General features: G+C 33.7%; 1 protein-coding gene across 1 annotated transcript in view; it reads left to right on the top strand.

The window, feature by feature from the left end:
- LOC111046051 (frizzled-2) overlaps nt 1-16879 on the top strand; it is a 52593-nt gene extending 35714 nt beyond the window's left edge. The window contains exons 2-3 of the mRNA XM_022331535.2: nt 9960-10158; nt 12688-16879. Of these exons, the coding sequence (XP_022187227.1) occupies nt 9960-10158; nt 12688-13009 (521 nt within the window). The 3' untranslated portion in view covers nt 13010-16879. The remainder of the gene's footprint in view (nt 1-9959; nt 10159-12687) is intronic.
- Nucleotides 16880-17911: the final 1032 nt, after the last annotated feature.

Here is a 17911-nt window from a genome sequence, read left to right as displayed (position 1 = left end):
GAACGAAACTATAATTATGTAGGAATCTAACACTAGAAAATGTTATAATAATACTCGTATTATCCAGTTAATTTTCTGAATTGGCTTCAGAGTTTCTCAGCCGCATTTTCTAAACTTTATTCAGTTATCATCATATTATCGTAACTTGTACTTAAGAATTTTATCGAGGCTTCTATCTGACATCTTGAGAACTGAGGACATAATAGAGCGATGTGTGCTTGTGTGTGTGTGTGTGTGTGTGTGTGTGTGTGTGTGTGGTGTGTGTGTGTGTGTGTGTGTGTGTGTGTGTGTGAGTGAGCTGTCCCGTAAGGACACCGCCAATTATCTCTTCCGCTGATGAGGTCAGCCTCGGCATCGCTTCTCTTGCGGAAAGATAATCCAGCGAGGATCCCTCCTATCACTCACGAGTTTTATAGACTGGGAACTCACAATCGGTGACCTGCAGTGTTCAGGTGACGGTCAGCCTCTCCATGAAAAGTGGTATGGACTGCTCATAAATTCCATCGTTATTGTTAAAATTTATTCACGAGGAGCTTGACTAAGTTGTTTCCCTCAAATTCTACGTTGTCTGAATGAGTGAGTTGTGTTGGAACAGTTGCAATTTCACATCACAATTTCTCCAAATATCACCAGAAAATGTTTGCTTATTCTGTTTAATAATGCATGGCAGTCGAAATTCTCACAGTTGGCGTTGTTGGTTCAAATAGTTTGTTGGAAAATGTTATACGATTAGTTGCCATTCCTATTCTCAACTTTTCATGTTCTTCAACATTTAAATTCTCAAATTTCGATATCACATCGACCAATCCGGTCTAAGAAGATTTTATTCATGTGGAAATTTGAGGAATCACCATCAAGATAGAGTTGACAAATGAATCAATTGTAAAATCGTTGAAAATATCGCAACTTTGAAATTTTCTTGAATTCTGATTGTTAAGATATTTTTAGTCCAATAATTAATTTAGTAAAAGCATTACAGCTCTCCTACATTACAAGCATAAAACTTCACATTGTAATCTTATAATAGTTATCCATATCTTTATTATAGTACTGTAGATGATTTATCTGAAATTGTCTTTTTTTAATCACAACCAGTAAGCTTATACTTTTTTACTTTCCTTGCCCTAATTGCCCTATTACCATAGGTAAGGAAAGTATTGCTTTCCAAAAAATTAAGGTACCCCAATTTCTCAATTTCTATACGTTTCAAGGTCCCCTGAGTCCAAAATAGTGGTTTTTGGGTATTGGTCTGTATGTGCGTCTGTGTACACGATATCTCGTCTCCTAATCAACGGAATGACTTGAAATTTGGAACTTAAGGTCCTTTCACTATAAGTATCCGACACGAACAATTTCAATCAAATGCAATTCAAGATGGCAGCTAAAATGGCGAAAATGTTTCCAAAAACAGGGTTTTTCGCGATTTTCTCGGAAACGGCTCCAACGATTTTGATCAAATCTATACCTAAAATAGTCATTGATAAGCTCTATCAACTGCCACAAGTCCCATATCTGTAAAAATTTCAGGAGCTTCGCCCCATCTATGCAAAGTTTGATTTTAGATTTCCAATTATCAGTCTTCAGATACAATTTAAACAAAAAAATTAAGTGGAAAGGATTGAGCATGAAAATCTCTACAATTAATGTTCAGTAACATTTTCACCTAAAAATGGAAATAAGCTCGAAATTCGAGAAAATGTGATTATTCAATTATTGTAAACTGTTGGCAACTGTTGATTCTATTAAATCATTCACTATGAAGAGATAGCAGACCTCGTCTGTCTCCAGCGTTTTAGTCCTGTCACCAGCAGGCTCAGATCTTAGAATAGTAGACTTGAGATGCGCGTGAACACTAGCGTCAGGTGATCAATTTTCATAATGGCAAGGAAAGTTGAGTGAGTGCGCCACACCAGATTTTTAGGCAAAAAATGTTGATTAAAGATGCGTAACGTATAGAGAAAATCTACGATTGACTTGATTGAGAAAAGCTACTGTACTTTCTAACGCAATTTATATAATTCAGTTGACACGATTGATACAACCCACTGCGCGGCACATTGTCTTTAAAAATGCGCCACTCTGACTGTTTTTAACCGAGTAATCGGTAGCAATGTAATAAACGTATCAATAAACAGTAACTGATGCTATATTGTTTGATGAATGATCATTCAATCAGTTATTTTCAATAAGATTACATTCCATATTCAATTCGTAAATGTTTGAAACAAGTTAAATCCGAGTGAAAATATAGTATTTTTCAATAAGAGTATAAATATGTCCTATCTTTTTTCGACTATAGCACAGAACATTAAATCTCTCTCACCATTATTAGTTTAATAGCATTCCAATGCAGAGTAGCCGCTAGAATTTCCAACAAATAACCAACTGTTACAAGTATTCCTATTGAAATCCCCTTGGATTCTCGAACACTAACAAATGAAATTGCTTTCGTGTAGAAATAATTCCCTCATTTTTACGAGCAAAACTTCTTATTTTCTGAGCGTTCACAGCAGCACTTTGTAGTATTTTGTGTGAGTCTCCAGTCGCGCTCCAACGAGCAGAGAGAGCAGTTTATCGAAATGCATATTCTGTGCGCATTACATCGGCGATTTTCCAGCTGTCTGGAATAGGAAACAATTTCAGTGGTGCTATTGTAACTGCGCTATTTCCTTGGTGCTTGCTAACTTATTTACCGACAGCATCTCAGTCTCACTCTAGTTGCTGCAGCTGCTGTAGTTTGTAGTCCGCTAGTTGCTGTACCAGTAATTTTGTTTGGTCATATGCCAACCCAGTCAACACATTATTCTGGCAAAAATGTGAATGTCACAGTTGAAAAGTACTTACATTCTAAGAAGCATTCATGAAATTACAACCTAACCTGTACTATGATGGAGGTAAACATTAACTTGGATGTTGTGGTCTCTTTGTTGTGCAAATTCGTCAACTATTAAGTAATTATAGCAGTAAAACCTTTCGAATTACTGTGCTTCACACTATTTCCACCTGTGCTGTTTTTCAGATTTAGTTGTAGTTTTAAACTACTCTGCATTTTACTTCTTTGAATCTTCCACCATTCTTTCTCCTTACTCCAACTTATGACTCTAATTATATTCTAAAAAAATTGGAGTAGTTTCTCAGCAGGTGTCTCCCACATGTGCTTTGACCTTGTGTCATGGCAGCACATTGAAGAGGCATGAATATTGTTGATAAATTACTAATCATTTGCAATGATTGTTCATTGGATGCCCACCACTCTTGCTGGGGTGTTCAATTCTACAGAGTCTACTATAAGTATCGAATTGTAGAAGTTTCACAAAAATGTATGAATTCAAAATTCTAGAAGACAACATCAGTAACGAGAGCTTTGACCTTATGTCTTTGTGTGAAGTAATTTTTCTTTTTTTATTAAAAAAATCATGCACTCTTAACTACTCGTATTATAGTAATTGATGGCAATAACATATATTATATTAATTCACTCAGCTTCTGAATTCGTCGATATGTTTCTACCGCTGGGTGAACCACTTCTCCAATTTACTTTTGTTTGTTAATAAATGTATTTGTTGTATTTCCTCCTGAGCTCTTTGGTTCAAAAATGATTCTCATACTTTCATCATTTATTTTTCCCGAACTTCTCTTTCTTTTATTTGTTAAATCATTCGACTATCACTGATCTGTTTTGTGTGACGAACGAACTTCTTGCCAAATCTTTCTGAAAGCGTGCAGTAGGGGTAAAGTGAGAGTACTGCCCCAAAGCTGCCCCAAAGCTGCCCCAAACCTGGCTCAAACCTGGCTCAAATCTGATTCTTGGTTCTAACCTTGCCCAATCCAATGTAATCTGATCTAACCTAACCTAGCCATACCCCTAATCTCACAATAAACCTCAAATGAAGATTTCCCACTTTTTTGGAAAAAAAACTAGATCCAGCTTTTTTCAATTTCTTTAATAACTAAGAAACCGTTAAATTTACAAAAAATCTACAAGAGTAACTTTTTCCAGTAAATCTAATAACGAATCCATTTGTCAAGATTGAACAGAAAATATGGAAAAAGTGGATCCAATTTCTTGAATAACAAAGAATAATTTTTTTCAGTAAATCCATTATTTGTCAAGGGATCCTAACTCTGAAACTAAGCAACAAGCATTTTTATGTTGAGACCCTTTCTTAAGCAAACCTCAGCACTAAACGACCCCCCCCCACAAGGGGGGGGGTTGGGGGGGCTTGACCCTCTGCCTTTAACCTGAACTACTTGAAAACTCACCTCAGGTTGTATTAAACATTTATTATAAAAATAGATCATGAGTGTTGATAAATTTGGTCGATATTTGTATGATAAAGATAATAATAGAGATATTAATGTTGATATCAAAAATTTGATTCAGAATTTTTTCCATTTTTTACAATGTATACCATTAGCTGCAACTTTCATACCAAACATCAATCTCAATAATGAAAAAGAATGGAAGTATATGACTGATCCAAACTTAATCCAACAATTCTCACTTTCTTCTGGAATCTCTTTTAAAGAATGGTATGAAAAAAATGTAATAAATATAGGTGAAAAATCTTAGGTTTAGGTGAGTACACCCAGAAAGAAATTGTAGATGTAGGTGAGTACACCCAGAAAAAATATAGGTTTGGTTACCCAGACCAAGAATATTATTCAACTTTAATGAAAAATCTAAGCTCATATAGATAGCACTATATCATCACAGTCAGTATTTTGCTTTGAAAGAAGCTGATAAATTGAATAATAATATAAAATGCTTTAAAATTAAATTTGAAGAAAATGGTTGAGATCAAGACAAGAACAATTCTACAAATCAATGGGATGATACTGAAGGTAAAATATGATACATTTGTAGATAATACTTTTGATTTGAATATTGTCTAGTTCTTTGTTATTTTATAGAAGATTTATAATACTCTTTTTACTGTTCCACTCAGTGGTGTATATTCAAACTCATTATCATAGAGGATTAAACAGTAGGCACTGGTTTTTTCTGAGAAATTATTTGTTGTTTCCAATGTCAACTTTATGTCTATTGCACCAGATTTCAATAGTTCATTTTGCTTACTACAGTCTATAACAACCAATGGTGCATATTCATCAAATGTTTTATACTCAATTGATGTACTGCTGTTATAAGGATAGTATTCATTTTGGAATTCAGAGAACATGTGATACAATAAATGTTTATTACCAACAATATTTTCATAGGGGAATGATTGAGCATTTAAATAGAGATTAACATTGTTCAGATTACAGAAATCGAAATGTGACCTGTTAGCAGTTATAACATTTTTCCTATTCTTTTGTAATCCAAGAATAATGAATCTAGGTTTCAATATGTTTGAAGTTGTCTTAACTGTCCATTGAAGATTAGTAGTTTCAGGTAATTGTGGAAATTCATGCAATTCCCATGATCTGAATGGAATGGTAATTGGTATATCACTATGTGTTAAACTCAGCAGATCAAGACAAACAGTTTCAGAAGCATGTATGTAGGGTACTTTCCATTGTAGTTTTGTAATATCAATTTTCACCGATTTTGCTGTCTCTGATTCAATACAATTTAAGTCTGATGATGATCTTAATAGAACAATTTCCTGACAAACATTTAATAGAACTTTTCTATAGTCTTCCATTACACCTAACCACATATCCAAAGGAATGCAAAAGCAGAATTTATCTAAACTTTTCCATCCAGTCAACTTCCATCCTGCATTCTCCATAATTTTTTCATTGAGTTTTGATTGACGTAGATAGTTTTTCATGGTTGTTGTCAATACTACATTACGTGTGCGATCAACTTCAACCCCTCCCAATTCATAACTGATTTCATCAAATAGGTATGCAACTCCATTATTGATAAGTGAAAAGTCCTTGGTTTCAACATCATTCTTATCTTTCACTTTGATTTCGCCTTCAATTATGAGAAAACTTCTACTTGGAAGTGTATAAATATCTTCTTGTTTTAAACTAATTCAAATTTCATCATTGTAATTAAATGTCTGTTGAATATATGGTGTGTGAGTGATATAATCATATTTGGTAATACTCTTATCAAGATGTACACTCTGATCAACAAGTAATATATCCGACTTGACTTCTTTCTTATACATTTTTATTATATATTTTTTTCTTCTCAATACAACCTGAGGTGAGTTTTCAAGTAGTTCAGGTTAAAGGCAGAGGGTCAAGCCCACCCCCCAACCCCCCCCCCCCTTGTGGGGGGGGGGTTTAGTGCTGAGGTTTGCTTAAGAAAGGGTCTCAACATAAAAATGCTTGTTGCTTAGTTTCAGAGTTAGGATCCCTTGACAAATAATGGATTTACTGAAAAAAATTATTCTTAGTTATTCAAGAAATTGGATCCACTTTTTCCATATTTTCTGTTCAATCTTGACAAATGGATTCGTTATTAGATTTACTGGAAAAATTTATTCTTGTAAATTTTTTGTAAAATTAATGGTTTCTTAGTTATTAAAGAAATTGAAAAAAGCTGGATCTAGTTTTCCCATGAGATCCTTATTTTTTGTTCAATCTTGACAAATGGGGTGTCAATGGATTCGTTATGTGATTTACTGGAAAAAGTTACTCTTGTAGATTTTTTGTAAAATTAACGGTTTCTTATTTATTGAAGAAATTGAAAAAAGCTGGATCTAGTTTTCCCATGAGATCCTTATTTTTTGTTCAATCTTGACAAATGGGGTGTCAATGGATTCGTTATGTGATTTACTGGAAAAAAAAGACTACTGTTCAACAATAGTTACTGTACGATTAGGATTTGTAGGTTTTAGCATGCATTTTGTGGCTGGATGGTTTTGTGGACGCGCAGACATGGTTGGTCAAGTATTGTTACGGTTTGGTGAGTTTTTATAGCGCTCTTAAGCAAACATGTCGGGGGCCGAGCAAGGAAGGCTGGCTGGCTTTCCATGGTGGTATCGTATCGTTGAAAAAACAATGGCGGGGTAAGGCCACCGCCTCCGTTTCCTGCAGTTGCTGCTATTTGTATTTGACGCCCCCGGTGGATCCCCGACCCGTTTATTGCGGCCGATCATGAACGACTGATAGCCTTTGGCTTTGCCTTTAGTTTCTAGTTTATTGTCGAACTGTTTTGTTGGCATCACTGCTCGAGCTCACGCAAACTGCATCCGTGTTTCCCCGCGAGATCGGTTTGTTTGCATTTCTTGTGTGCAGCCACTCATCATCGCTTTCTCCGAATCGGATTTTTCGGAATCTTCAGTTATCATTACGTTTTCCTACACATATTTTTCCAGAGTTAAGTCTTGTCATATCATGGAGTGTCTGAATGTGAGAATTCTCACCAACGTCTCGTATAATAAAACGAAGGAGATTTTCCTTGGGCATGCGATAATTCTTGCTTTAGAATTCTGATGTTAGCTTTCTTCTCAAGTTTGACGGCCGTTCATAAACAATTCTTAGAATTTTTTCAGTTAAGTGTTGAACCAATCAGAATTATTCTACTAGCCGTTTTTAGATTCAGTAGAGAATCTCTGATGGTATTCTGCTGATAAGCATTTCTGGTTGACATTGTACCAGCTCCTTTCACATCATTTTCCATCAAGTACAGTTTGAACAGTGAACACTTGAACTGAATACAGCTGGTGATTTAATTTCAATACGAATCACTTAGGGCTGTTTGCACAGTCAAAGCTTAAACTGAATTTAATCAGCTGGTGGCTTAAACTCAAATTGAACGAGACTTGATATGGATTTAGTTTAAACTGAAACTGTGCAAACGGCACTTAATCACATTACAGCAAATGAAACCTAACATTGATTATAATTCAGTCCGTAAACTAGATTCTATATGAATTGGTTTCGCATTAAATCACACATTATATACCTTCATTAATTCTTAATCATCCTCAATATTAATTACTCGGTGCGATAATAATGATTGTAGTATAGAAATTTAACGAGCAAACCTGCTGCTGTTGAGCCCATCTATTATCAGAAGTATAATGAAGGAGGCTTGCTTGGAAGGTGCACAGCCATTTAGTGAGCAGCGTACTTTGTTGAGCGACTGTGAAGGGAAACAGCTGAAGTAAATTATGGCCAGCCAGAAGAAAGTGAACAGAACACGAATGCAGCAACTTGCATTGCATTGCTTACTGCCATTTAATGGACCTCGTGCTCTCCTCTGCCACCCTCCCCCCACTCTGCATTTGAATCCACTCACTCCTCTGCGCATGTCAATAACCGCTCAATTTAATTTCGAGGAGAAATAAGGAATTCAGGTACACGATAACAAGATGACCGATCGCTTATCTGCCTGTGAAATTTCCATACAAATCTCCGTGATAACATGACTGCAAACTAAGCCAACTTTCAATGTTTCGTCCGTTACTTCAACTAGTCGTAGAACAAGCTTTTGTGTCTAACTGGCACAAAATCGTGCAGAAACGCCTTCGCACTCGCCGTCAAGTATTGTTGAAACGTAAAGAGTTCATTAAGCCAGCTACAGGTTCTTATCTTCTAGCATGTTGGCTTTTCTTTCCCTCCTTAATAACTATAAAGTTTGTGCCAATTGAATTAGAATGGTTCAGTGCAACTATATTTCCCTTGATTCTCTATTCAATTCTTAATTCCTTTTCATAAACTCTTTTTATGTGGTTGCCCTCATTAAGTTGGTGTTCTAGTTTGTTTTTGCAATTCATCTTGAAGTCGACCTATTTATTTTCACCTCCTTAGTTTTACCTGAAAATGAGAAATTATCATGCACCGCGATAAATGTCAGATCATTTTATTTCCTTAATTCGTATTGAAATCCAATCAATTCCATCTTCAAAATCTCGTAATATACCACATGAAGTTGCAAAAATTATCGTGCACAATGATGAAATAGAATCGTTTCAAATTGCAATTCATCACCAACAATCCGTAGTGTATTGCGTTCTCTCAATCCTATGTTAGATGAGAGTTTTGTAGCTTCAGAACCAACAGAACTTCGTCAACATCTTCTAAATGTTTTGGTCGGCATCACTGTCCTAGACTCTGAAATGGGTGGTTTCACGATATAGCAATACTCTATCATTAACATTGAGTAGCAATCAATATTACTCGAAAGGGTCATCAATAATTCACTCTCCGGTCTCTTTCTCCGCGTGGAAATTTGTGATATGAATGTTTTTTAATGCATTCATTCAATTGTCAATTTTGAAGAATTTTTGAGGAAATGCCTGGTTTTCCTGCTCTCCTTTAAATGAATTTATTGGTGGTTTATCTTCGTATTCAATGTCCTTTTTATCCAGTTTCTCACTCTTTCTTGTTGTCAGTTTCTTTATTACACAGATTTTATTTACCAATAAGTCCTTCTCCTTTCTAGCTTCCATTTATGAGTTTCTAGTTTCTAGTTCCATGTACTATTAATTTATTTATTGCGTTCCCTGATAAATACATTTCTTAATAAGATATGTATAGTAGTTATGATGTTAATCGTTATCAATTTATATAGAATCGTGTGAGGGAAATGAGAAAGAGACACCGTTACCTATTTATTAGTATTTTAGTACCATTTAGGTTCGAAAAGGTTCCTCCTATTACTCTTCGCTACTCTATTTCATTTCTCTTTTGGTTTTTATTTATTGATCATTCAAGTAATATCTATTTGTTTATCGTAAGAATGTATTCTGATCACGCCCAACTCTTGACATTCTCGTTTGCAACGAATAAAGGAAAACAAAAAAGGGTACACGTAATTCTACTGATCCCCGATCTGGGCACAATTTTTGGACAAGTTTTTTCTTTAATTTCCTTCTGCTATTTATTTCTTCAGTCAATATTTGCAGTAGCAGAAGTCCCTAGCTCTATTTATATTGATTTCATTGGATGTTTGAAAGAATTATTATACAGTAATAGTTTTATTCGATTATAATTTTAAGTAGCCCTATTGAAGTAAGTAAATAACAAATATGGGATTTGTGTTTCAGGTGATATCCTGGCAGGCGTGTGCTATGTGGGCGTGTGGAACGCGGAGACGCTGCGCGCATTTGTGCTGACTCCGCTGCTGGTCTACCTGGCGCTGGGAACCATCTTCCTGCTGGCCGGGTTCGTGTCCCTCTTCCGCATCCGCACTGTCATGAAGCATGACGGCACAAAAACCGACAAATTAGAGAAGCTCATGATCAGGCAAGTACCGCCGCCACCGCTTATTATTAGGTCCAGTAGTGTATCTAGATTTGGTTCTGAAGAAAGATGCTCTTGAAGGCTGTGCAAATGCTAAAACAAAAATTCAGCTGGTGATATTTTTCAAAGTTTTTCGATTTGTACAATATCAAGCTATTAAAATTAAAACGTTTTCTCAGAAAAACATTTTTTTCTGAACATTACTTTTTGAGTTATGAGCGTCTAAAATTTAAATTTTGGGACAGATCATTTCAAATTCATGAAACTTTGAGGATAAATTCTCCATAGTATTGCTGATTGACAACATTTTTTGAAAATATCGATTTTTGAGAAAGTTATTCAATTTAGGGCCGTTTGCACAGTATAGATTGCTAAACTCGATTAAGTTGATCGAGTTTAAGTTAATCTGAAAGTTAAAACTTGAATCGGTTTTCTCAGTGCATTTACTAATCCAGTTTAAGTTAAACTAGTTTAGCGTTAAGTTGGTAATAGAATGTAATCGTTTATAATATCAGGGAGGCTGATTTTTACAGGAAATTTGTTATTTGTTTACAAACCATCAATAAATTGAGGCTATGTAGCTACTATTTCCTCGTTCAAAATCCACAGAGCTGTAAGCTGTACGGTAATAAATGTGGAAAGCGATCAAGAAATTCTTCAAAAAATGATGAAATGCTATATTACTATTAGAAACAAACTTATAATTAGTTAGTACCAAAACATATATTCTAGAATGTAAGATAAAAACCTTATTTTGTTATTTAAATCTACTACGGTCTTCTTCGTTTATTAGAAATATCTCAGTTATGTGTTATTAAAAACATGTTCTCTAATCAAAGACCACGGATAAAAATTGTCTTATTTTCTATCAAGTGGTTTATTTAATCAAATACTAAATTGGCACTTGCTTTACTCAAGCAAATCCGTTAAAAAATTTTCTCTATCATCCCAGAAATTTAAATGATTCGTTTTTTGCCCATTTTTTCTCAATTCAAAATTTCTTAGCTGTCATCTTATCAATCGCATTAAAAACTTCTATCAATTCCTCCATTATAATTATTTTTACATTCAAATAATGATTCACTATAACTTAAATAATTATTATCGTCTACAGAAGCATTAAAAACAACCATCGACAAAATAATTTACTATTTGTTTCCCCATCAAATCTTACAGATGTCTAGTTAATCCAAATTATTTGGCTTAAACCTTCTGTTTTGGAGGTTTAAACTTTCCCAGAGTTTAAACTCAATACAGGGTTTAAACTGATGCTGCGCAACTGGAATTTTAGTTTAAACCAAAAAAAAATCCAGATTTGGTTTAAGCTTTAGCTTAAACTTACACTGTGCAAACGGCCCTTAGTTTGATAGCTTGATAGTAAAACAAATCGAAAACATTGAAATCACCAGTAGAAAGTTTCGTTTCAGCCTTTACACAGCCTTAAACTGGCAGAATATTATGTTTTAACAGCTTATTATTAGGTCCAGTTGTGTGCCTGGATTTGGTTTTGTAGTGAGAATCACTATTAACTGTCAGAATACGATGAATGAGAAGCATTGATGTTATTAGTAAGATATGCTGATAGTTCAAAGTGAATCTCATTGTACGTAAATCAATAATTGATTGAACCTAATCCAATCACGTAAACTCTAAAAGAATCAATTGTTATTGATTATCATAATTGCCTTGAACCAATTATTACAAAAAAAAACGCTTATTACTGCAAATTAAATGTGCTATAGCATAGGCAATATTCTCTCCCCATGAAAATCTACCGTCTGGCGGATGAAGTAAATAAATACCCTGCTGTATGATCCACTCTTTATGTGATATGCAGTAATATAGTTCCAGCTATCCCTTCTGTCTCTGTCTCTTTCAATGCCTTGACTGGATTTGTATTTGTGACATCCCAGTTGCCAAACAAGAGCTCCAATAGCTTTCATGATTTTACAACGCTTTCAACTTCTTCAAACTATAGAATTCTTGAATATTTTCAACTTCAAATTATTGTTCAATTGAGATGAAGTATTTTTAAGTATTATAACTTTAAAATGATGCAACAGGCACATGTCCATAACTATTCTTCATTCCGAATTTAAAGCTATCATTATCAGTCAATGGTGGTTTATTTATTTATTTATAAGTACAATCACTTGCGTAAAGGATCAACAGGCTTTATCCCAAAACTGTCCTATTCCAATTTAAACACTACAAAACTATGAAAACAAACACATTTGAGATTTATAAATACTTAATATGAGTATAGAATAAGAGAGAAATCATAAATAAATAACTGAAAATAGGTTCTGGATTTGAATTCATATACTTCATTCAAAATTACGATTCACATGATATTTATTTAATTGTATTTCTATATGAATAAATAAATAAATCATTAGATATGAAAACATTAATTTTACAAAACTAACCAATTCATAAATCCCCAAAATAAATGAACCTCATAAACACAAAACCACAAATCACAATCAATTCCTAAAGTATTAAATAATTGAAATAAGTTGTTTGTGACAGGATCGGCGTGTTCAGCGTGCTGTACACAGTGCCAGCGCTGGTGGTGCTCGGCTGTCTGTTCTACGAGCAGGCCTACCTGGACCACTGGATGCTGGCGTGGAACGTGGATCTGTGCACCCGCAACCCGTCACTAGCCGTGCCGTGTCCGTGGAGCCGCGACGCCGTGCGCAAGCCCGACTTCGAGGTGTTCATGATCAAGTACCTGATGGCACTCATCGTCGGCATCACATCCTCGTTCTGGATCTGGTCGGGCAAGACGTTCAACAGCTGGCGACTCTTCTTCCACCGGCTGCGTGGCACGAGGGTCGAAGCCTACGTCTGAGCAACCCTCACCAACACCTTCCTACCCACCAACTGTAAATAGCCCAACACTGTACATTGTTATGTTAGTTACTGCAGCCGACAAACAATTGATGAAAAATTCGTTCACATGCCATTTTTTCCATTCTATATTTTACAATTAGACGTGACTATCTTTTTACTTTATCTGAACATTCTATATTTTAGAATGATACGTGATTATCTTACTACTTTATCTGACCATGCCATTGTCACATTTAAGAGGATGTTGGTACGGTATTCCCGTCGCGGAAGAAGGGATCTAATGTAGCTCTTAGTTATTCGGTATACATTTTGACTTCTATCAGATTTGATAGCAATTGAATGAATTATTATTCGCTAGAATGAATTCTAATGCACCTCGCAGTAATTCAGCATATTTTTCAATATCTGTACCTTTTGATATGCATGAAATGCATTTTTTGTGGGTTTGATTGATCAGTTTTGATAGATTTGATATCAATATAATTAAGTTATTATTTTTCAAGAGAGGTTCTAATTAGTTGGTTTTCAACTTCTATCAGTTTTGATAGGATTGATTGATTCGATGAATCATATTATTGGGAAAAGGGATTCTAATACATTTTAGTTATTCAGCATATTTCTATACTACTATGAGATCTTGTTTGTAAGTTGTGTTTTTCCACAAGGTTTTGCATGTTTCATTGAAACAATATGATAAAATAAATGAATATTGTTGAACAATATTTCTCTCACTGAAGAAGTACATACAGTAGATATTTCAATTTATGTTGCTGAAACTCATTACCTTTTCCCAATGAGTGATTCAATTTGTTCATGAGTTTCGATGAGTCAATTTTCTGTGTTTTAGCAGGTCATACTCAAATTCGAAATATTCTAACTTTTATAATAAATCTGCTCTCTGTTATCATATTTCCTTATTCATTTTTTTAGTTTAGGATCTCTCTGTCATTTTGTGTTAGTTATAGTATAATTTATTTATTTCATTAGTATGTTCAAATCAGTAAAGCATTTCTGATTTAGTAATTTGGTTACAAATCGTCTGACACATCGTACTTTAATATTTACGTTTTCACTTGGAACAATATGATGAGCTCTGAACCTGTTTGACGTAGTATACCTACATTATGTGTATAGTAACGTAACGTGTATCACAACGCAAAAAATTATTCCTCAAGGAATTTATCGAATATTCTTGTTGGAAAATTAAAAAATTACTGAGACAGGACTTTAGTAAAGCATGACTTGTAAAATTATTCAGTGTGTTACGGATTTTTCATCATTATCATTAATAATAATAAATGTATAATTTGTACAAATGACACTTTCAATTGGATAGTAACTTATAAGCTGAACAATATCCTATTACTTTGTCAATGATCGCTCAACTTGAATCAAATAGGAAGCAATTAAAATAATTTTTATCAACAAAATGCCGAGAATTTTTATAAAAATGCGAAATTAACTGGAGATCAATTATTATAGATAAATTTGATTATTTCTGTGCTTAAGAATCATCCAGTATTTTCTAATTGTGACAGTTTCATTAGAACATTTTGAATAGGCTGTGTAGAAGGTGTTTATAAAAGCTTATAACTATAATACTCCTTATTGGCTCTTGAACATGAGATGTTTGGAGAAATGTTTCTACTGAATTGTTGTATCCAACCGCCTTCGCAATAGTAATAATACAAAATGAAAGTACACTGCCTAACCATCAGGTAATTTGTCATCTTGAGTGAATTTAATATTGTAAGACTGATTCTCTCATAATTGAAAGTCACAAGCAGCCTTCTTAAGAAATTAATGCCTTTTTTGGGCCTACTTTATAACATCGTATTGAAGAATCACATCTCGGAACTATTGTAGGTGTCACTTCTAACAACAATATCAATCAAATAATTAGCTCTATAAGTTTATATTAATTGTAATCTGTTGGATGATTATTAAAAGCGTGTTATAATGCAGTTCTCTGTAATCAATTCAGTGTTTGGGATATTTCTTGAAGTATTTGCATGCTTGTGGAAAAATCAAGGTACTAAAATAACAAATTATATTGATGGTAAACATTGCTTGGAACTTTACTGAGAGTGTCTGTTATTAATTTCTCTTAGTAAGTATAACATATTTATTCATTTACGAACTATCTAATTGTTGTCTTATCATTATTGATGTCTCATGAAATTAATTGGCATGTTCTTGACGTTAGAGATAAGAAAAACCTTTTTATGTGTGATCTCTATGTGTCATCTAGTGCTTTTCTATATTTCATCAATTTATTCCAACTTTGAATACATTATTAAATGGCTAAACCAATTTGATATTATACTATTTTTGTGATGTATGATGAAAATTTAATATTGATGTATGAGTTTCACATCAGATTTATGTGCTTACAAGATACAGTTATATCGGCTACAAATGGAAACTGGGGGAATAATCAGCTTGAGTTCTCTCAATTAAATGTAGTACCTTATATTTTTATGATTTTTGATTCCAAGAATATTCTATAATTCTATTCAACAACAAAATGACTGTTCTCGTTGTCTAGGTTGGTAATTTTTCTTACTTCTGTTCTGAAATAATCTAAATTATTCTAAATTTATTTGTATTTAATTCTGCTTAGTTAATGCGTAGTCTTCCATATTCGGTTTGTCTTCAAAACAGATCTGTACTATTTCTATTGAGATTATAATGGATTTTGAACTAATTTCAAGAATATATGACTGCCGTTCCAAAGTTAGGGAGAAGTACTGTATATCTAATAATTGTGTACCTAGTTAGTTTTCATACTCTTTTTTGTAAATAATGTACAGATTTATATTTTATAATTGACTTCTTTTGATTTCGACTTGTAATATTTTGTGTATTTAGCCGCCTAGTTACTCATTAGTTGATTGTTCAAATTATTGTGAAACATAAATCCCATTTTGTGATTATCAAGCTCAACATTTGAACAATTCACAAACGATTAGATGTTTCAGTGTACATAATTTCTAGTCAGGTTATTTTTAGAATAATACGATTTTGTTGAACAAAACCATGAATGAGATGATGACTGGTAGTCGGAAATTGATTTAATGAATGTGTTTCCTGTGGAATCTGAAGAGAGTCATGTTATGACTTATCATTTTTGAAGATAATCTCATGAACATCAGTGGTACCTGAAATGGATATTAAACTATTCTAGTACATAGTAATGTACTATTATGTTTCAAAGGTTCCAACTATTATTCAATAATATTATGTCATGAGAAATGCAAAACAATACTCATTTACTAGTGATTCTCCATTCAAGATTGAATTATCTTAATCTTATTTGTATGTCTTTCGGCTGATATTGTTATAAAAATATATCACAGTCGTTCTGCAGAAAAGGCCAATAAAATTATCAAAATTTCTGTATTACTCTTTCCCAAGATTTAGTTGTATTAGTAATTCACATAAAGAAATTTGTATCTCATGTTGTGATATTTGGAAACTTATACATCACATTTTTTCCATAATTTTGTGAATATTCCTCGTGAGATTATTTAATTTTATTACTAGACTATCAACATCACGGTGTTTGTAACTAGCTGTTTGATGTAGTTCTACTTTGGCTGAAATGCCATTGATAACCCAAACACATTTTCTATTCTGTTCTATTTACCTGTGCTTGGAGAAACAATATGTTATTATGTATTATTTCTTTCAAAAGCTGTTATTTGACTGATGTACCATTAGTTTTTACATTAATGACTCTAATTAACAAAAAGTTGGATTTTGAATCTGGTTGTTGAATGATAATTATTGTGAAAGTTCATCTATTTTGTTGAATGTAACTAGAAACATTATATTGTAAAAATAATAAAAAAATGTTGAATATGAACCAATTTCATTTTTTTCTGAAACCAATCACACACGTTTGTTTTTGAACTAATGAAAATTTGATATCTCATTAGCATTAGCTTTCAGCTACACTACACTAAACTTACTAGTGCTACAGTAGCTAATTCATCTACGCTAGGCTTTCTGAAAAGAATTCTGAAAAAATTTTCACATTTATAGATGAATTCGTCGATCTAATTTGATTCTAGAAAAAATTAGATAGATAAGTAGAAAGATATCTACAATCTATACACTGAACTACTGCTTCAGTGGTTGAATATAAATAGTATCACTACACTGGATTTTTCCCCACTTTGTGTTTCAAAAGAATGTGCTAGAAGTTTTCCTACTATCCTGTACGGTACTCTTTCCCAGACTTTTTTGTTAGTTTACTAAGTAGATGAGAATTAAGGGTGGAAGTTATGTGTTTTAGAGAAACGATAATTTGGAAAATGCAGAACAATTGAAAATTATCTTTGTATTGGAATTTTCTTTTTCTATATAACGTTTGAAAAATTGAATTTAAATATGAGGGCACCGTTATCGAGAATTGGATATTTAATCAAAAGCTATTTTGAACAAAAGTGTTTTATGAATGCATAGCACGGCATGAAAAGGTGACAAATGAAAGAATGAATTTGTCTTGTGGATGACTTGGCCATTAGTCAAATATGCCGTGCGCCCTTTCCACTCGCGACAGGACGGACCCATCGCATCGATTGTTTTAGTTGTGTTGGTGCATCTGAGCCTTGCCACTTGCCTGGCTAATTAGTCTTGCTTGCGGTGGCTGACAGTTAATCAAGAAGTGCCGCAGCCGCAGATGGAGAGGCCATTGGCGAACCCATGTGCAATGGTAAAGCGCACCAATAATTCATGAATGATGTTCCCCGGCCATTTAATTCGCCTTTTATTGAACGTTTAATCGCATTTCAGGAACTGTGTAATTGATTTATGAACTCGCTTTTTCAATTCGTTCCAACTAATCGATTTTGTGCCACTGATTCGTTTGTCGGCCGATTGCAATTTATTTCTG

This window comes from Nilaparvata lugens, chromosome 3, assembly GCF_014356525.2.
Source record: "Nilaparvata lugens isolate BPH chromosome 3, ASM1435652v1, whole genome shotgun sequence".
NCBI lineage: Eukaryota > Metazoa > Arthropoda > Insecta > Hemiptera > Delphacidae > Nilaparvata > Nilaparvata lugens.
This window is presented reverse-complemented; position numbering and strand designations above follow the sequence as displayed.